Source organism: Erythranthe guttata, chromosome 13, assembly GCF_056151865.1.
Source record: "Erythranthe guttata isolate IM_541 chromosome 13, IM_541, whole genome shotgun sequence".
Taxonomy (NCBI): domain Eukaryota; kingdom Viridiplantae; phylum Streptophyta; class Magnoliopsida; order Lamiales; family Phrymaceae; genus Erythranthe; species Erythranthe guttata.
The window spans coordinates 10,910,668-10,928,177 of NC_142545.1; the positions used below are offsets into that span (position 1 = coordinate 10,910,668).

At 33.6% G+C, this 17,510-nt stretch overlaps 2 protein-coding genes across 2 annotated transcripts; both read left to right on the forward strand.

Moving 5' to 3' along the window:
- The first annotated feature begins 10,610 nt into the window (after positions 1-10,610).
- On the forward strand, positions 10,611-12,513 carry LOC148765881 (putative FBD-associated F-box protein At5g56440). Its single transcript, XM_088812396.1, has 3 exons — positions 10,611-11,573; positions 11,681-11,961; positions 12,429-12,513. Exons 1-3 carry the CDS (start codon positions 10,611-10,613, stop codon positions 12,511-12,513), a joined length of 1,329 nt encoding a protein of 442 aa, XP_088668522.1.
- A 1,117-nt stretch (positions 12,514-13,630) lies between these two features.
- Positions 13,631-15,289, forward strand: LOC105953725 (tetrahydroberberine oxidase). Its single transcript, XM_012977413.2, has one exon. It carries the CDS (start codon positions 13,631-13,633, stop codon positions 15,284-15,286), a length of 1,656 nt encoding a protein of 551 aa, XP_012832867.2. The 3' UTR covers positions 15,287-15,289.
- The last annotated feature ends 2,221 nt before the right edge of the window (positions 15,290-17,510 follow it).

The window sequence follows — 17,510 nt, forward strand, 5'->3', positions numbered from 1 at the left end:
AATTATTAAATTCATTCCCTTCACCGTGCATATCGGCATTGCTGGCCATTATTGAAATCGCAAAATGTGAAGAGCTATCTCTTGAAAAATCGATGTAAGATGCTATGTAGCCACCGGTAGTTCCTGTCTGATTCTCCACATTTTTATGGTCGTAGGTGGTGGTGCCCTGATGGATCATGGTGTAACCTTATTTTTTATGTCTAGAGCATGAAATAGATTAGAAAACCATATGTTATTTTGTCTTTTATGCCGTTTATTTAAACAACAATTATGTGGGGTATTAGGAATGTACATTAAAAACTTACTACAATTCCCCAACTCAATAAAGTTTCTATTAATTAAATATTAATAAATACATTAGGAATTAGTTGAATAATCATTAGGAATCAGATAGTTTTTCTTTATCAATAATTCAGTATCCCGAATTATAAAAATATTATTCAATGAAAGATTATAGCTTATTTTTATAAATAAATTAAACTAATTATTTATTTATTTATATTAGTCGTGCATCTAATCTTACATATTATAGTAATTATTTATTGGCATAGATAAAATTATGAATTTTATAAACTATCTTTTTATTAGTAAACATAGATATAGTAGACATAGATACTCAAAATTCAGAGAGTGATAAAAATTCTTCAATTGGAGAAATTTGATACTAACTAATTAAATGAATAGTTTTTTTTAATTATATTTAAGATAATAATATATGTTAATATAATTAAAAATAATTTGAAAATGTCATGTTGGTATTATCTTTTTTGTTAATTCTATTGTGCGTGCATCTAGATTTGTTGTTACATAAATTGACCTTATTAGTTTAAACTTGTCCATAATATATTTGGCAATAATTAATAATATAATTATTTAATCTCATAAGTTAATATTAATTTGTAATAATTAACAATCAGTTTATATTACTCAATTGTCCTTCAAAGTTTGAACTTGCCAAAGGATATTTTTGTCTCTTCACAAAATGGAAGAAACCACCATAGGATTCCTCCTTTTATAAGTAGTACAGATATAGAGTATAGATTAGATTCTATGGTAGTGATGCTAGAATTTGACAATTCTTTGTTTCTTTGTGTGCATCTAGAATCCTTTTTAATTTTATTTTTTATTTATGCGAATTTTGTGGTGACTTAATTCTTTTTCAAACCCTAATTTATTAAGTGTTCAATTTGGTGAGTTAACATCAGATTAATTTCGGGATAAGTTACTTCCCTAAAGGTCTTTTTTCTCTGCCTACTTCTCTATGATTTTGGTAGAATCAATACACTAGTGCTTTTCTTTTATGAGCCGGTTTTTCTGAATTACTTCTCAGATGCTTATTGGATAGTGAGTGTGTGAAACCTTCCATTGTCAATCTCGTATAGCCGGGCGAGCAATGAATAAATCACGGATTATGAGGTGCCTCCAGGCAATCAAAATAAGGTATTTCATCACACTTTGTGTCACAATGAGCGAGTTCAATAGCAAATACAACTCAGATACCCCCATCTCCTTCATCCTTATAAGAGCAAATTAAACCAGCTATATCAATCACAATCACCAAACTATTCGCCGCAAATCCAGCTAGTAGGTCTATAATTGTTGTCTTTAATGTGTCCCTTTGCACCATGATTCCTGTCAAGTTTAGGGCGACCAGTTTCCGCTCCAAACGGCCTATATCCCAATTGAGGCCATCTATTTTCTCATTAAGTTCATCCATTTCGAATCCATTTGCATTGCCGGTCAATTCAAGCTACATCATCTCTCGATCCACTTCATTACATTCTTTGAAAGGCATCAACATTTCGTTCGTGAAAACCCGGGCATTTTCGACCATGTTGTCATGGGCCGCCCATTTTCCATGGATTCGAGGAGGCTAAGTTTAATTCATCAAGCAAGCCCAATGGAATGGAAGATGTCACAACTAGGCCCAAATGTAGAGATCCTTAGAGGATTCTAGAAGATCTTCTAGAATCCTCTTTTGTGTATATGGTAGGAAATCATGGAGTGTCCTAGGAGGACATCTCCTAGCCGTTACATAAAGATGGCCACAACCGTTCCTTGAGGAGGTGGAGTTGTATAAATAGGGGTAGCTCATTCATTTGTAATCATTCAAGAATCAAAAATATAAGAGCGAAGAGAGGGAGGGAGAGAGAGAGCGCGCGCTCCACCACCTACCAATGTTTTAAAATTCAATAAAAGCTTCACCAGTAGGACTAGATTACTTGAGTGTTTGTTAGGTTCCAAAACAAACGACTTACAAACGCCCCACCAAGAGTTAGCTCACTTAGACTTGGAGTTTTCTTGAACAGTGGACTAATATTGTTTCCTTGATACGTTTACGGGACAAGATTCCTAGCGGATATAGCCAGACTTTGGATTTTGCAACAGTCGGATATTTCCAATTCCTTTAAATTTGGTAATGGATCAATAACTTCAAGATTCTTTGTAGCTTGAGAGGCCCTTATGCATAAATATTCTATATGAGTACACAAGGCTGGAAAATATTGAACAACTTCATTCCCAATATCAACATCAATATCAACATCAACCAATCTGAGCGAACTTAGAGGGCCTTAAAAGACGACTTGGCCTCATGGACCAACTGTAGACCAAGCCCTTAAACGTAAAGTAGTAAAACACGTTAATAACTAAATTATCAACTACCCACCCTGATGCAACTTCATGGCACTATTTAGCCAAGTTTTGAACTTTCGAAAAGTTCACAAATATCTCCATCTAGGAGCAAGAACGCTTGTTCTCACGATGGTTCTTATCGCTTTGCCGATATGTTCTCACAATGTACGAATTAGGTTACTGTGAGTTTTTATTTAAATTGATTTTTATTTATAATTATTTAAAGTGATTTATTGTGTAAAAGAATTATTTAAAATAAAATATCTACCATTAACCATCAATCTAAAGACCCGGCTCAGTAAAATATTCAACCACAATAATATTAACTCAATAAAATATTCAACCACAATAATATTAAGCATAACATAATATAATAATGGGGCTATTTTATAAAACCCCTTTATAGAATTTTAACTTCTTGATAAATTTATCTTTTAAATTATTATTTGCTACAAATCCAATCAACCCAAAATACCTTATATGCACGCAATTAATTATTCCAATAAATAAATTATGTTGATATATTTAAATCTTACCCCTAATCTATATCCAAATCTTCTCCAAAAATTACGCCCGCAACTCACGCTTTAGATTTTATACCCCAAATAACGCTCACAAATCAACTCTAAAAATCTCGTTTTTATTTCTTTTTCTATTTCAGATTTTTTCATAAGAAAATTTTGATTTTGTTTTTAAAAAAGTTTGTTTTCATTTTTTTAATTTCAATTTTTTATTTTTTGTACTTCTGTTTTTTAAAGTATAAAAAATAGTTTTTAACAAATTGAAATCAACTATAAAACTAACGAAAAACCACTATGTGATTATAGTATTCCGTTACGAAAATCAATTATAAACTTATCAAAAATCACTATGTAATTAACAAAAACCACTATGTAAATAATCTGTAAATAATGCAAACCACTCTGTAATTTAACGGAAATCACTATGTAATTAACAAACTCCATTACAAAAATTCACTAAAAACTTTGCGAATGACTAAAACACGTCGATAATGTAAATCAAACACCTTTGGGAATGAAACGAGGATTCTAATGCAATGCATGGGGGTAATATAAAAACTAAAAATATATTTTAGATAAAACAATATATCGAACGAAAGCTTTGAATAGTTGATATATAATACGGCATAATCGTTTTTTTTAAACAGTATCAATTTCATTTGATTTAAGTACCGGTAATGTAACACCCCACCTTTTCGAAACCCTAATCCCTAACAAAAATTCCATAACCCCAAAATCCTTACCTTAGAAGTATTAGGCATTTAACTGCATGCCTAACTTAATTGCTTTATGTGCTTTATTAATTTGTTAAGATTAATTAGTAATTATTATTTGCCCATTAGATTACATAACTATGTACTTTATGTGCTAAAGATTTATTTGTGAAATATTATGTGCCAATTTGATTTTATAATTATGTGCTTAAGTGAACTAATTAAGAAATTTGTGGTATTCTAATTATATACTAAAATTTCCTAAATGCTTTATAATATCTATGTATAATATAATACATTCGTGCATACTATATGCACATATATACGTGTGTATATATATATATATATATATATATATATATATATATATATATATATATATATATATATATATATATATATATATATATATATATATATATATATGTGGGTAATATACATCCATATACATATACATATTTATATGTTAGCGGATTTGAGTGTGTAGGAGTGAATTAGTGATTTTATTAATTAGAAAATAAATTAATATGCATGCTTGTTCACATGTCCAAGTGTAATGATTTACACTAATCCAACATTTAATATGGATTAGTAGATCAAAAGACACTTTTCCAATGTCTTGTCTCTCCACCTCACTCCACACTTAGCTTTTCTTCACCATCACCACCGAAGCACCACCCCATCGGCCACCACCTCATTTTCCTCAAAGAAAAAAATAAGGAAATTCAAGACGCAAATCCCCTATATAAGCTTCACTCTTGAGTATGCTAAAAACACTATAAAAAACACTTGCCCTCTTACGGGGGATCAAAACTCCTCCCAACTTGATATCAAAGCTCTCACATTTACCATTAAACTTGTTTGGTTTGAGTTTGGAGCAACCTCTTAAAGGAGGTAACATTTTGTTTAGAAGAGCCTTCATTTTCCTTCTTCTGCTTCCTCTAAAAAAAAGACCCCTCTTTTCTTTTGAAGGTTTTTCTTTCGGCCAACACACCTTTATTTTCGGTATTAGGTAAGTAATTTTAATTTTCTTACTGCAATTAAAAAGTATCATAGTATGGAAAAGAGTTTTTAAAATTATCTAAAAGATTGCTCCACTTTTCGAAAATTAGGGCTTTTTGTGTAAAAACCGAAATCTTGTGCTAATCTTGCAATTTATGTTCTTGCATGTCTAATCCATGATATAATCTTCGAATCTAAATATTTTGTGGTTAGAGATTTAAATATTTCGTATTTTTTGGAACTTTGGCAAAAGAAAGTGAGTTTTTAAGATTTTTTTGGGGTTGCATGTGTAGATCTATGAATCTTAAGGGCTAATCTGCAATTTTTAGAAATTTCAGCTTGAAAAATGTTTGAATCTTCAAATTTCAGTAGGTAGCAAGTGGAATTTTGTTTATTCAACATTTGGTCATAGTTTGGAGTTAGTAATTGGTAGAAAATCACTATTTGGCTAAAAACACCACATGCCTAGTATTTTAATTTTTCAAAATTCGATTTTTGATGAAACTGCAAAATTCTTTTAGAATCTGAATACTTATTCAGTTAATTATCTTATAATTAAATTTGAGAATTTTTTTAAGTTCTTTACTATTATTTCAATATTTGTTGTGTATGTGTCATAAATGAAACTTTTGTGTTTTAACCATTGTGTTTTGAGATTTCTAACAAATTAATTATGAGAATATGAATTTATTGCTTACAACTCTGCAGTTGATCTATGTTAAAGGGTTGTAAGAAGTTTTTGGCAATAATTAATGAATTAAATTCCATTAACGAATGAATAAAGATGGTATCACTTTAAGGGCATGGTTTGAGTGCTTTAAATGCTCTTCTTAATTGTATTTTGGGGCTGCACGGCTTGTGTGTGTGTGTATTGTGAGGTGTGATAGTGTGTGTATGATTTATGATAAAATGCATACTATTTAGGATATAATACTATAATGATTATAGAATTTATGTGCTATGCTTGATTACATATAAATGTATATATATATATATATATATATATATATATATATATATATATATATATATATATATATATATATATATATATATATATGTGTGTGTGTGTGTGTGTGTGTTATGTGTGTGACTGTCGTGTATATGTGAGTATTTGTATACGTGAATAATTGTCGTGTGTTCGAATATACGTGGGTTAATCGTTGATTGATACTTGTGACCACCGAAGCACCACCCCCTCCATCGGCCACCACCTCATTTTTCTCCAACAAAAAAAATAAGGAAATTCAAGATGCAAATCCCCTATATAAGCTTCACTCATGAGTATGCTAAAAATACTATAAAAAACACTTGCCCTCTTACGGGGATCAAAAATCCTCCCAACTTGATATCAAAGCTCTCACGTTTTCTATTCAACTTGCTTGGTTTGATTTTGGAGCAACCTCTTAAAGGAGGTAACATTTTGTTTAGACGAAGAGCCTTCATTTTCCTTCTTCTTCTTCCTCTAAAAAAAACCGCTCTTTTCATTTGAAGGTTTTTCTTTCGGCCAACACCCTTTATTTTCGGTATTAGGTAAGAAATTTTAATTTTCTTGCTGCAATTAAAAAGTATCATAGTATGGAAACGAGTTTTTAAAATGATCTAAAAGATTGCTCCACTTATCGAAAATTAAGGCTTTTTGTGTAAAAACCGAAATCTTGTGCTAATCTTGCAATTTATGTTCTTGCATGTCTAATCCATGATATAATCTGTAAATCTAAGTATTTTGTGGTTAGAGATTTAAATATTTCGTATTTTTTGGAACTTTGGCAAAAGAAAGTGAGTTTTTTAAGATTTTTTGGGGTTGCATGTGTAGATCTATGAATCTTAAGGGCTAAGCTGCAATTTTTAGAAATTTCAGCTTGAAAAATGTTTGAATCTTCAAATTTCAGTAGGTAGCAAGTTGAATTTTGTTTATTCAACATTTGGTCATAGTTTGGAATTAGTAATTGGTAGAAAATCACTATTTGGCTAAAAACACCACTTGTCTAGTATTTTAATTTTTCATAATTAGATGTTTGATGAAAGTGCAAAATTCTTTTAGAATCTGAATACTTATTCAGTTAATTATCTTATCATTAAATTTGAGAATTGTTTGAAGTTCTTTACTATTATTTCAAAATATTTGTTGCGTATGTGTTATAAATAATTTTTTTGTGCTTTAATCATTGTGTTTTGAGATTTTTAACAAATTAATTATGAGAATATGAATTTATTGCTTAAAACACTGCAGCTGATCTATGTTAAGGGGCTGTAAGAATTTTTTGACAATAATTAATGAATTAAATTCCATTAATGAATGAATAAAGATGATATCACTTTAAGGGCATGGTTTGAGTGCCTAAATGCTCTTTTTAATTGTGTTTTGGGGGCTGCATGGCTTGTGTGTGTGTGTGTATGTGCCGTGTGTGTGTGTGTACTGTAAGGTGTAATAGTGTGTGTATGATTTATGATAAAATGCATACTATTTAGGATACTAGGCAGATGCACCTGCGTTGCACATGTCGTATCAAGTTTTCTATGTATTTTTTAGTTGTGTATCGTGCTTACTTTATTTTACCAAAATAATTTATTAATTTTATGAAATGTATAAATATCTTATTACATTGTTAAATTTTGCTAATACAGTGGACATAAAATCTAGTTTTATTTGATAATGAAATAATTAAACAGAATCGTACTTGGTTTCTGATGAATTAACAATAATTAACAATGACTGTATTTGTGTTTTGCTAAGAATAAATTTTTTTAGACTTACTTTTTCGACTCTTACACTAATTTTCTTCATTGTTAGCAATACTATGGATGGGACCATTTGAGAAAACCACCTTATACAACGATTAGATGGAGGAAAACCCAATCATAACCAAAGTCTGATCAAACTGAAACCGATTGAAAATCGCAACTGAAACATGTTGGGTACTCATTTGAAACAGTAATAACTCCTACACATGGAGTTGCATTTGAAAAACAGCAGTTCCGTCCCCAGCAATTCAATCCACGTCCATAAATCAAGTTGACGGTGACTCCAATAGGTGCTCAGCTTGAGACTCAATTCACCACACTCAAACCAAAAAATTCATTGTAACCAACCCGGAAACTCTAGATCTGGCTCACTTCATAACACAAGATCTTTCTCTCGAGCACACTCAGAACTCTATGTCCACCTCCCCCTCGCTAAGAGTGTATCTTCCACTCATAGAAGAATGAAAACAAAAAATCAAGGAAAAGCATGAATTTGTATGTTACCCTTCTCTCTCTACAACAAACATTTATAGTCTTAGATGGAACGGTGAGTTTCGACATGTCGAGTGATGTCACGTGCTTGGTAAAAACTCCATGAACATCCCAAGGGCAAAACTTGGTCCATTTAACGGTACAAGGGTTAAATAGGTAATTCCTATTTACTTATATATTTTCCCTAAACCTTGAAATCGAAACTTAAACCGAAACCAAACCGAATTGAAATGTATAAAAGCACAATGAATAAATGAAGAAAATATATGAATTATGTAATTGAAACGTGATAAAAAAAAAGGTTGCGGCTATATGCAATACTAATTCCACTTGTGCAAGACCAAATTAAATATTCCAAAAGATTTCATTTTATTAAGATGAAATGACAAATATACCCATAAATTAAATTGGCTTTTGTTTGCTCATGCAAGACCAAATAACAAATAATGAAAAAAAAAAAAAACAAAAAGAAGAAAACAAAGAAAACGTGAAATTAAAAAAACCCAGTATACCCCCCCCCACCCGTGAAACCCTACCATACGCCCAAGCTCCGCCACCGACCGCCGTTCTTGATGCGACATTCTTGATATCTTGTACATATTTTTGAAACCTTGGATGAATTTGGACAATAAACTGCGTCTTCGCATTCGCTTTTTGCTATAAAAAATAAATGAATATTGAAATAAAAAGTAATTGGAAAATAGAAAGTTAAAAAAATATGAAACAACTAAATTTCGACATTTAGGTATCGAATATATGTCCATAAATTCGACACCTTAATGTCGAAATTTAGTATATTTTGATTAATTTTCTAACAGTTAAATTTCGACACTAAGGTGTCGATTTTGTACTCCAAAATCGACATCTCTATGTCGATTTTTTACCTATAAAATTCAACATGTACGTGTGAACCGCGTCTGCGCGGGATTTCAAAAAATATGAAACAACTAAATTTCGACATTAAGGTGTCGAATATATGTCCATAAATTTGACACCTTAATGTCGAAATTTAGTATATTTGGACTAATTTGCTAACAGTTAAATTTCGACACTAAGGTGTCAATTTTGTACTCCAAAATCGACATCTCAATGTCGATTTTTACCTATAAAATTCGACATGTACATGTCGACAGCGTTTGCGCGGGATATTTTTTGGAAAAAATGATATTCTAGCTAAAAAACACATAAACGCATCCATGTATGCGTGGAAGGATCGATGAGGTCCGCGACCTTATCCGGAAAGCACGAGTGGCTTGGCCGTTTTGTGAAAATCCATCATCGCCCACCGTCTGTGAGCCAAGGGTCAGCCCTTAGCTTGCTGTTATTGTTATGTGGAAATGCTGGGAGAAGTGGAATAAAGAGACACATGGAGAAGAGAGTTTGCATACGAATGATATTCTCGATTGGAGTGCTCACTATATTGGGAGTTTTCGGGAAAATCAAACTTTGCCAAGGTTGCGATGTCGTCGGTGTCATCCAACCGAGTGGAAACCGCCCAACGCCGGAATACTAAAAATTAATGTGGATGCAGGTTTTCCAGCAGGAGAAACGTTCTACGTAACTGCACTTGTTGCTCGGAATAGTCGAGGTGAGTGTGTGTTTTGGTAGACGGAAAAGTTTATCGGACGACCAATGGTTGTGGATGGTGAGGCTCATGCGGTTCTAAGGACCCTCATTGTAGCAAACAATAAGGAATGGCAGGAGGTCATTGTGGAAGGAGATAACTTACAGTCGATAACATCTCTTCGAGCTCAGGATCATGCATCCCTCCCTTTCGGCGTATTCATAGAAGCTAGTTTATCCATAGCTAGGTCTCTCAAGTTTTGTGGTTTTGATTTTATTAGACGATCTTCGCTCACTCGTTAGTTACGGAATATGGTCTCGTTTGTAATGAAGGTCTAAACCTTCCACCCGATTTGGCGAATATTGCCTAATAATATTTATCCTATTTTCCTCCAAAAAAAAAAAGAAATTGAGTTATCAAAAGTGTAATTATCTAAACATCCAATCAAAAGTGCACATGTGACAACTACAAATAAAATCACCCATAAACTTTCAACTGATAATTAATTTAATAACTATGGTTGGAGTAGATGAAGTTTAATTAATATTAAAATATTATCTTAAATATCAAATAACTATTTGATACTTCAATTTTGGTATTTAGTAATATTAAAAAAATACATTTTATGTAAACATAAAATATTATATAACGTAGATATTCCAATTTATAATTTCGCCACTCTATCCAAACCAAAAAAAGAAAAGAAAAAAGAGAAACATCTTTTGCTTTGTCAAAACCCCCTCGCGTTCTTCATTGAGATTACAAATTCCCCCCTTTTTTCCAATTTGTTATGGAGATAATGAAACAACAGTACAGCAAGAAGCAAAACTCGCTCCCAATCGATCGACTCAGCGATTTGCCGGACTCAATCCTCTCTCACATTCTCTCTTTTCTCCCCGCAACAAGTTACTCCGTCGGCACCAGTGTTTTATCCAGAAGATGGAGGTATCTCTGGTCTTACGTCTCCAATTTTCTTACGTCACCATAAATAGGGTTTTACTCCTCCGCAAATTGCACAACATCAATACTTTCTCCCTCTTCAATGGGACTAAGCGCAACTACCATCAAATCGAGACATGGATTACCTTTGCCGTTGAGCGCAGTGTGCAGAACATCGATATTTATCTAACTGTTCATCTCGATTTGCCTCGATGCCTCTTCACCTGCAAAACCCTAATTGATTTGACGCTCCACCGCTGCGGTGTCGTCCCCGATAGGGGCAGTATCGTCTTTTTGCCTCACCTCAAAAGGCTTCGTTTAATACATGTTAAATATGAGGGTGATGACTCCCTTTCGCACCTTATTTCGGGATGCCCCGTGCTTGAGGACTTGGTACTGCAATTGTGCATCGATTATTGTTCCTGTAAAATATCTTCACCCACAATTAAATCGCTCGATGTCAGTTGTCATTTCGATAAAGAATCCGAAAATCAAGACTACAACAAGGTGGAGATAAACACCCCCGCCCTTGTTTATCTCGAGTTGCTTGACTACGCAAATCAGTATATCAAATGTGGGGCGCTAACCTCCTTAATTGAAGCGGATATCGAAATCGACTGTAGTAGTATCAACCCAGATGACAGTTTTCTTTATTCTCGATCGCTAGTGGGATTTTTTGATGGGCTCTGGAATGTTAGGTTCCTAAAATTAGATTTATCACAATGTACAAAGGTATGGGTTCGACGATCCCTTTTCAGCTCATTGTGTATACGTGTAGAGATGATGGGTAGTAATCTTATGTTTTCTTTGTGCTTGTCTCTCCAGATTATTGACTCGGTATTCACTGCATGGACTACAACAACTTTTCGCAACTTAACCAAACTTGAATTGATTTCTGATTGTTGTTTTCTCTCGAAGTTCCTTGATAATGCTGATAATCTTGAAATCCTTATTCTCCAGAAGGTTTGTTGATGCAATAAAAAAACTTTTTACAGTTTCTTTTTCTATGCTTCTTTATTGTGTTACGTAAGTGAGCTCATTTTTTTTTAATTTGTTGTTGTTATGATCAGGTTTATGAAGAAGTGAAAGGGTGGGTGGAACCCCAACGAGTGCCGGCATGCCTATTATCACATCTTAGAACTATAAAGCTTGTCGGCATCGAAGCTATAAAGCACGATTTTGAAATGATAAGATATCTTTTGAGGAATGGTCAATTCTTGGAGAGGATGGAAATAGTGTATCCATGTTGCTATAATCCCGTGGAAAAGATGTTTACGATGTATAAGCTCAAGGAAATCTTATTGTTTGAACGAGGATCCAATGCATGTGTAGTTACTTTTACTTCTACATGGTAAGGTGGCTGCGTTTTAATCATAAGTTGTAAAGTCTTTATTGTCTAATTTTGTCAAAAACTGATGCTTATGGATTTATGAAATATTGTCTTCTAATTTCCGGAGGAGAAGAGAAATATGGAAAGAAGTGTTTTACTGATTGCAATGATGACTATAAAATGGAGACTTGGATTAGCAATGATTACCACTGCCGTTGAAAGCGGAATCCAAATTCTTGATCTTTTGTTGTGTCGAACCCCTTGTTGATAAAAAAGGCTCACATTTTCAGTTCAATAAATGATTTTGCTCCTGAGTTCAATCGTTTATTATCGAGTTCAATGATTTACTAATTTTGAGACACACTTACTTGTATATGTTGATGTTCGTCCAATGTAGTCGAGGAGAAGGAAAATAGCTTGATTTCTCAAGCTAGCATTCAGTTTTCTTAACAATGGAAAATGCAAGAAATCTGTTGTTGGGATTGAAGGTGCAGTTTTTGGGGTACAAATGCATGGGCTAATCTTGTCGATGAAAATCGCAATCAGCTTGATTTTGCTGCTGCAGTCTATTGATTGGTTTTTGAATGATTGACAATGTACAGCTTTTATCAAGTTTGTCCCTGTTGTATCTGTGCTTTAAGGTTAAACAATGGAAAGGATATTAATATTATGGTGTTTGGTTTTTCAAAATTATCCCTTGTTGCTGTAAGCCTGTAACAACTAACAGCACCAATTCATTCATGTTGAAATGATTATTAATTGAAAGTGAAACACTGTTGATATTATCCGATAAGAAACGGGAGATTGTGTATTTTCTACGGGTGGAAGTTGGAATGAAATTTCCTAATTCCGCTGATTCCAAATCAAATTTGAGTTTGGAACAACATTTTTTCATTTTGAATATTTTTATTTTTTTTCAATTTTTTCGGATTCGTAGTTGGAGTATATATGAGATTTCGATTTTCAATCCAATTTTAATTTTTGAAAATTTCAAAACAAGATTCCAGAAATTGTGTCTGATACTCGATTAATATACCTGACAAAACAAAAAAATGGTTAAAAAAACCAAAAAAAGGTTAAAAAAACCAAAAAAAAAAAAAAAATAATAATAATAATAATAATAATATAAAAAGAAAATTAACTTAAAAAAAAAAAAAGAAGAAAAACGGAAATAGGGATGGGAGTAGTAGGGCAATTTTGGGGATTATAGAGAATGAGAAAGGATCACGGGTTTTTCAAAAAAAGGGTGAAATATGTGTTGAATTTCTCCCTAAGGAATATTTTGAGGGGTAAGTTGGTACAAGTTTTGAGGGGTTTTATAAAATAGCCCCTATTATTATTGTTATTGTTATTATTATTATTATTATTCTTTTTTTTTTATAGCTCCTTGTTTAGTTGAAAAGAAAAAGACCCATTCAAAGGAAGACCTAATTACGCGATGCTTGAAAACTGAAAAGTCAATAGCGTTTTATGCCATGAAAAAGGAAAGTCTTCATTCCTCAAACCCCACTAATTAATTCAAACGGCAAAACACAAAACACAACTTTGAATTGACAAATTCACCAACTCTTTACATAACATATTTATGTGGGTATAAATAGAAGCTCTCATTCCTCTCATTCTCATTCTCATTATTCTCATATCAATCAACGCATACACATATAATATTTCATATTAATAATATTTTACAATGAAAACTCAAAATTCCTTTCTTTCAATTCTTATGATCGTATCGATTATCCTTTTGTGTAATTCTTGCCATGCTCAAAATGATTTTCTACAATGCCTATCCCTTCATTTGCCAAACAATACTGGAAATTCCAGTGTTGTTTATACCCCAAACGACGCTTCGTATCTATCAATTTTACTATCTTCCGTAAGAAGCCTTCGATTCAGATCAGCTTCCACTCCCAGACCTAAAGTTATCGTTACCCCGTTCGAAGAATCTCAAATTCAAACAACTATCCTCTGCGCCAGAGAGAATGGCATGCAGATTAGAATTCGAAGTGGCGGCCACGACTACGAGGGTCTTTCGTACACATCTCAAGTTCCATTCGTAGTCCTCGATTTGTTCAATTTCAGTGAAGTTGCAATCGACGTTGACCAAAAAACTGCATGGGTTGGGGCAGGTGCAATCATCGGGCAGCTCTATTATCGAATCAGCCAGACAAGTAAGACGCTCGCTTTTCCGGCAGGCGCATGTCCTACCGTCGGAGTTGGCGGTCTCTTTAGCGGTGGAGGGTACGGCCCGATGCTGAGGAAATTCGGCCTTGCTGCCGATAATATTATAGATGCTCGTATTATCGACGTTAATGGAAGGATTCTTGACAGAAAATCGATGGGAGAGGATCTTTTTTGGGCCATTAGAGGTGGCGGTGGTTCTAGCTTCGGTGTTATAACTGCATGGAAATTGAAGTTGGTTACGGTTCCGGAAACCCTAACCATATTCTCCATTGGAAGAACACTGGAGCAGAATGCTAGTCAGCTAGTTCATAAATGGCAATATATTGCTCCGAATCTTGACGAAGATATATTGCTTTCGATTTCTATTGGACCGGTGAACTCGAGTGGAGTTGCTGGCGGCAAAACTATTCAAGCCAACTTCAATTCGGTGTATCTCGGTGGGGTCGACAAGCTGCTGCCGTTGTTGGAACAGAGCTTTCCGGAATTGGGAGTCAGAAGAGAAGATTGCACTGAGGTGAGTTGGATCCAATCGGCGCTTTTCTTCGGCGGGTATTCGATACAAGTTTCGCCGGAAGTCGTAACGAGCAGAAACCCTGAAATTAGGAGCACGCTTCCGATAACAAGGTATTACTTCAAAGCGAAACTAGACTATGTGCAGGAACCAATCTCGATAAAAGGGTTCGAAGGAATGTGGAAATTGTTGCTCGAGAGAGAAGCAAATATGGGGGAGTTGTTAGTAGTCCCGTACGGTGGAAAAATGAAGGAAATATCGGAAAGTGCGCTGCCATTCCCACACAGAGCCGGAAATCTGTACAAAATTCAACAATTGGCTTATTGGGAAGAGAGTGGAGCAGTTGCATCGGAAAGATCGATAAGTTGGTCGAGGAAACTACATGATTACATGACTCCTTACGTTTCAAAATCACCAAGAGCTTCGTATATGAATTATCGAGACCTCGATTTGGGAGTAAATAATTATAACGGAGGAGATGGCAAAACAACAACAAGTTATGCGCAGGCTAGCGTTTGGGGGCTCAAGTATTTCAAGAACAACTTCAAAAGGTTGGTGCAGATTAAAACTAAGGTCGATCCAACTAACTTCTTCAGAAACGAGCAGAGTATTCCGTCCCTATATTCCAAGTCGTCCTCGAAGAATAACTAACTAAAGACGACGTGGATAACTGTTTCGAAATAGTCTTTCATTTTCTTTTATGTTCATAATTAGTTGCTATAACTTGTGTTTTTAGAATCCATTAATTTTATTTTTTTATTCTTTGTCAATTCTGTATTTGGAAAATTTATGTTGTATTTTATAACACTTCAAATATTTTGCTGGTGAAAGTCACTTATATCGATTCTAATTTGAATGATTTGTTACAAATTCCATTCTTTCAATTGCATGATTTTTTATTTATGATATATTTTAGCCGCGGCCGCCACTGTATATACTCCAGGCCTCTGAAGGGAAACTACAATTAATCAGTCAATTTATCAAACATTAATGATAAGCCGAATGATCGTCCATTAATAAAATTTGGACTAGTATTCACCTGTGCCATACATTGGGGCACTTTTTCTCAAATGAAAATACATTACTGTAAAACAAACTTAATGATTTATCAATTGTTAGGCTCATTGAATTTTCAATAATTGTAATCACTAAAATGGAATAAATACAAAACGTCATCGACCAACAATAATAAAAAAAAAAAAAACATTTAGATTATCATGTTCTTCATAGTTACAAATAAATACAATATTAAATACTAGTATATGGACAAATATTCCCTTCAAGATAATAAGATTTGTATCGTGTACCCTAACAACACGACAGAAGACAACATCGCACGGATGAAAGACATATAGGGAAGATAAATCTGCCAATGAGTAAGTTGTAAAAAAAATAATAAACAAGAAACGTTACACTAAGAACTGATAAATATGAAAATAATTTCACCTTCAAATTCGATAAAATACTTCCTTGTACATGTTGAGTGTAGATTTTACATTCAATACGCTTAATACTTTACGTGGATCTTTTGTCTATTTGATTATCTTTGTGTTTTAATTGATTGATTTTGTGTTTTATATGTGAAAAACGAGAATTAAGTGTCTATTAAGGAAAAATGATCAAAAAGAAATGAAAAAGTTGCAAATAAAGAAGTAAATCAAATTGGAAAAAGGAATCTCGCAACAATTTTGGCAGTGTCCACCATTTCGATCATATCTCACTAATACGAACTCCAAATCACCTGATTCAATCGACATTGGAAAGCTAATTTAAAGGGCTACATGTGACACCCCTCTCTCGATTACTCTTATTATATGTAATCTCAGCGGAAGACTTTTGAATAACATTATTTTTGTGGATATAAATTTACGTAAATTTTTTTCTTTTTATTCAGAGGGAGAGAGGTCACACTATACTAACCCTAATCAACCAATTAACATCAATGCATGCTACATGCAAGACTAGAAAGTAAATAGGCATGCTGGACTTAATGCAAGTTCGGACAGATTCAATGCAGAAGCTTTAAAAATTAATTCCTCTTAAACTACTCATGAAAATGACCCCAAAATAATATCATACCATCTAACACGGGTCAAGATCACTCAGTTAAAACAGTTTTGAAAGATGCATGGCCATTTAGGAGAAATAAATAAAATGGCACAGTCACTCGGTTTAAAATCCAGAATAGGGGAGGGAGTTTTGAAAATTCATAATAAATTCCACACTGACCCAAAAACTACCAAATTTTACCCTAAGGCAGAAAGATGAGTTTAAAACATTTTAAAAGTGGAACAAGGCATTTGAGTGAGTAAAACTCCAGTTATACCAGAAAACACCCGAATGACCCTGTTTCAGTGCAGTGGTGAGAAATAAATCATAACTAATTTAATACTTACCCAAATCATGCAAAAGACCTATCAAAATGATGAGAACAGAGAGATGCAGAGACTCCTAAAATTTCATGATTTTATAAGCAGAGAACCTGTATGAAAATAATTTTCAAATGTCGAGACAAAACACGAAGAAGTTATAAATAGTGAAAATTTGCTTTCGCTTACAAAAGGCTACGGATTACCGATTAATTATCCAAAATGGGGTAATCCTAGTTACTATTACACATATCGTCTTTTAATAATTCCCACCGATCGGAGGAAGCGAACGGTAGAAAATACCTAAAACCGTATCGAAAGTTTTTACAAGCATATTATACAAATAGAACCACATAACTAAATTAAGAGCCAACACAATCCACAACCCCTCCATACGATCTCCTTCCAATTCTCGAGCTCGATTCCCAACTTCACTCCTCGGGCTCCAAATCGGGTATACCTACAAACATACAACACCTATATGAGCCTTTGAGGACTCAATGAGA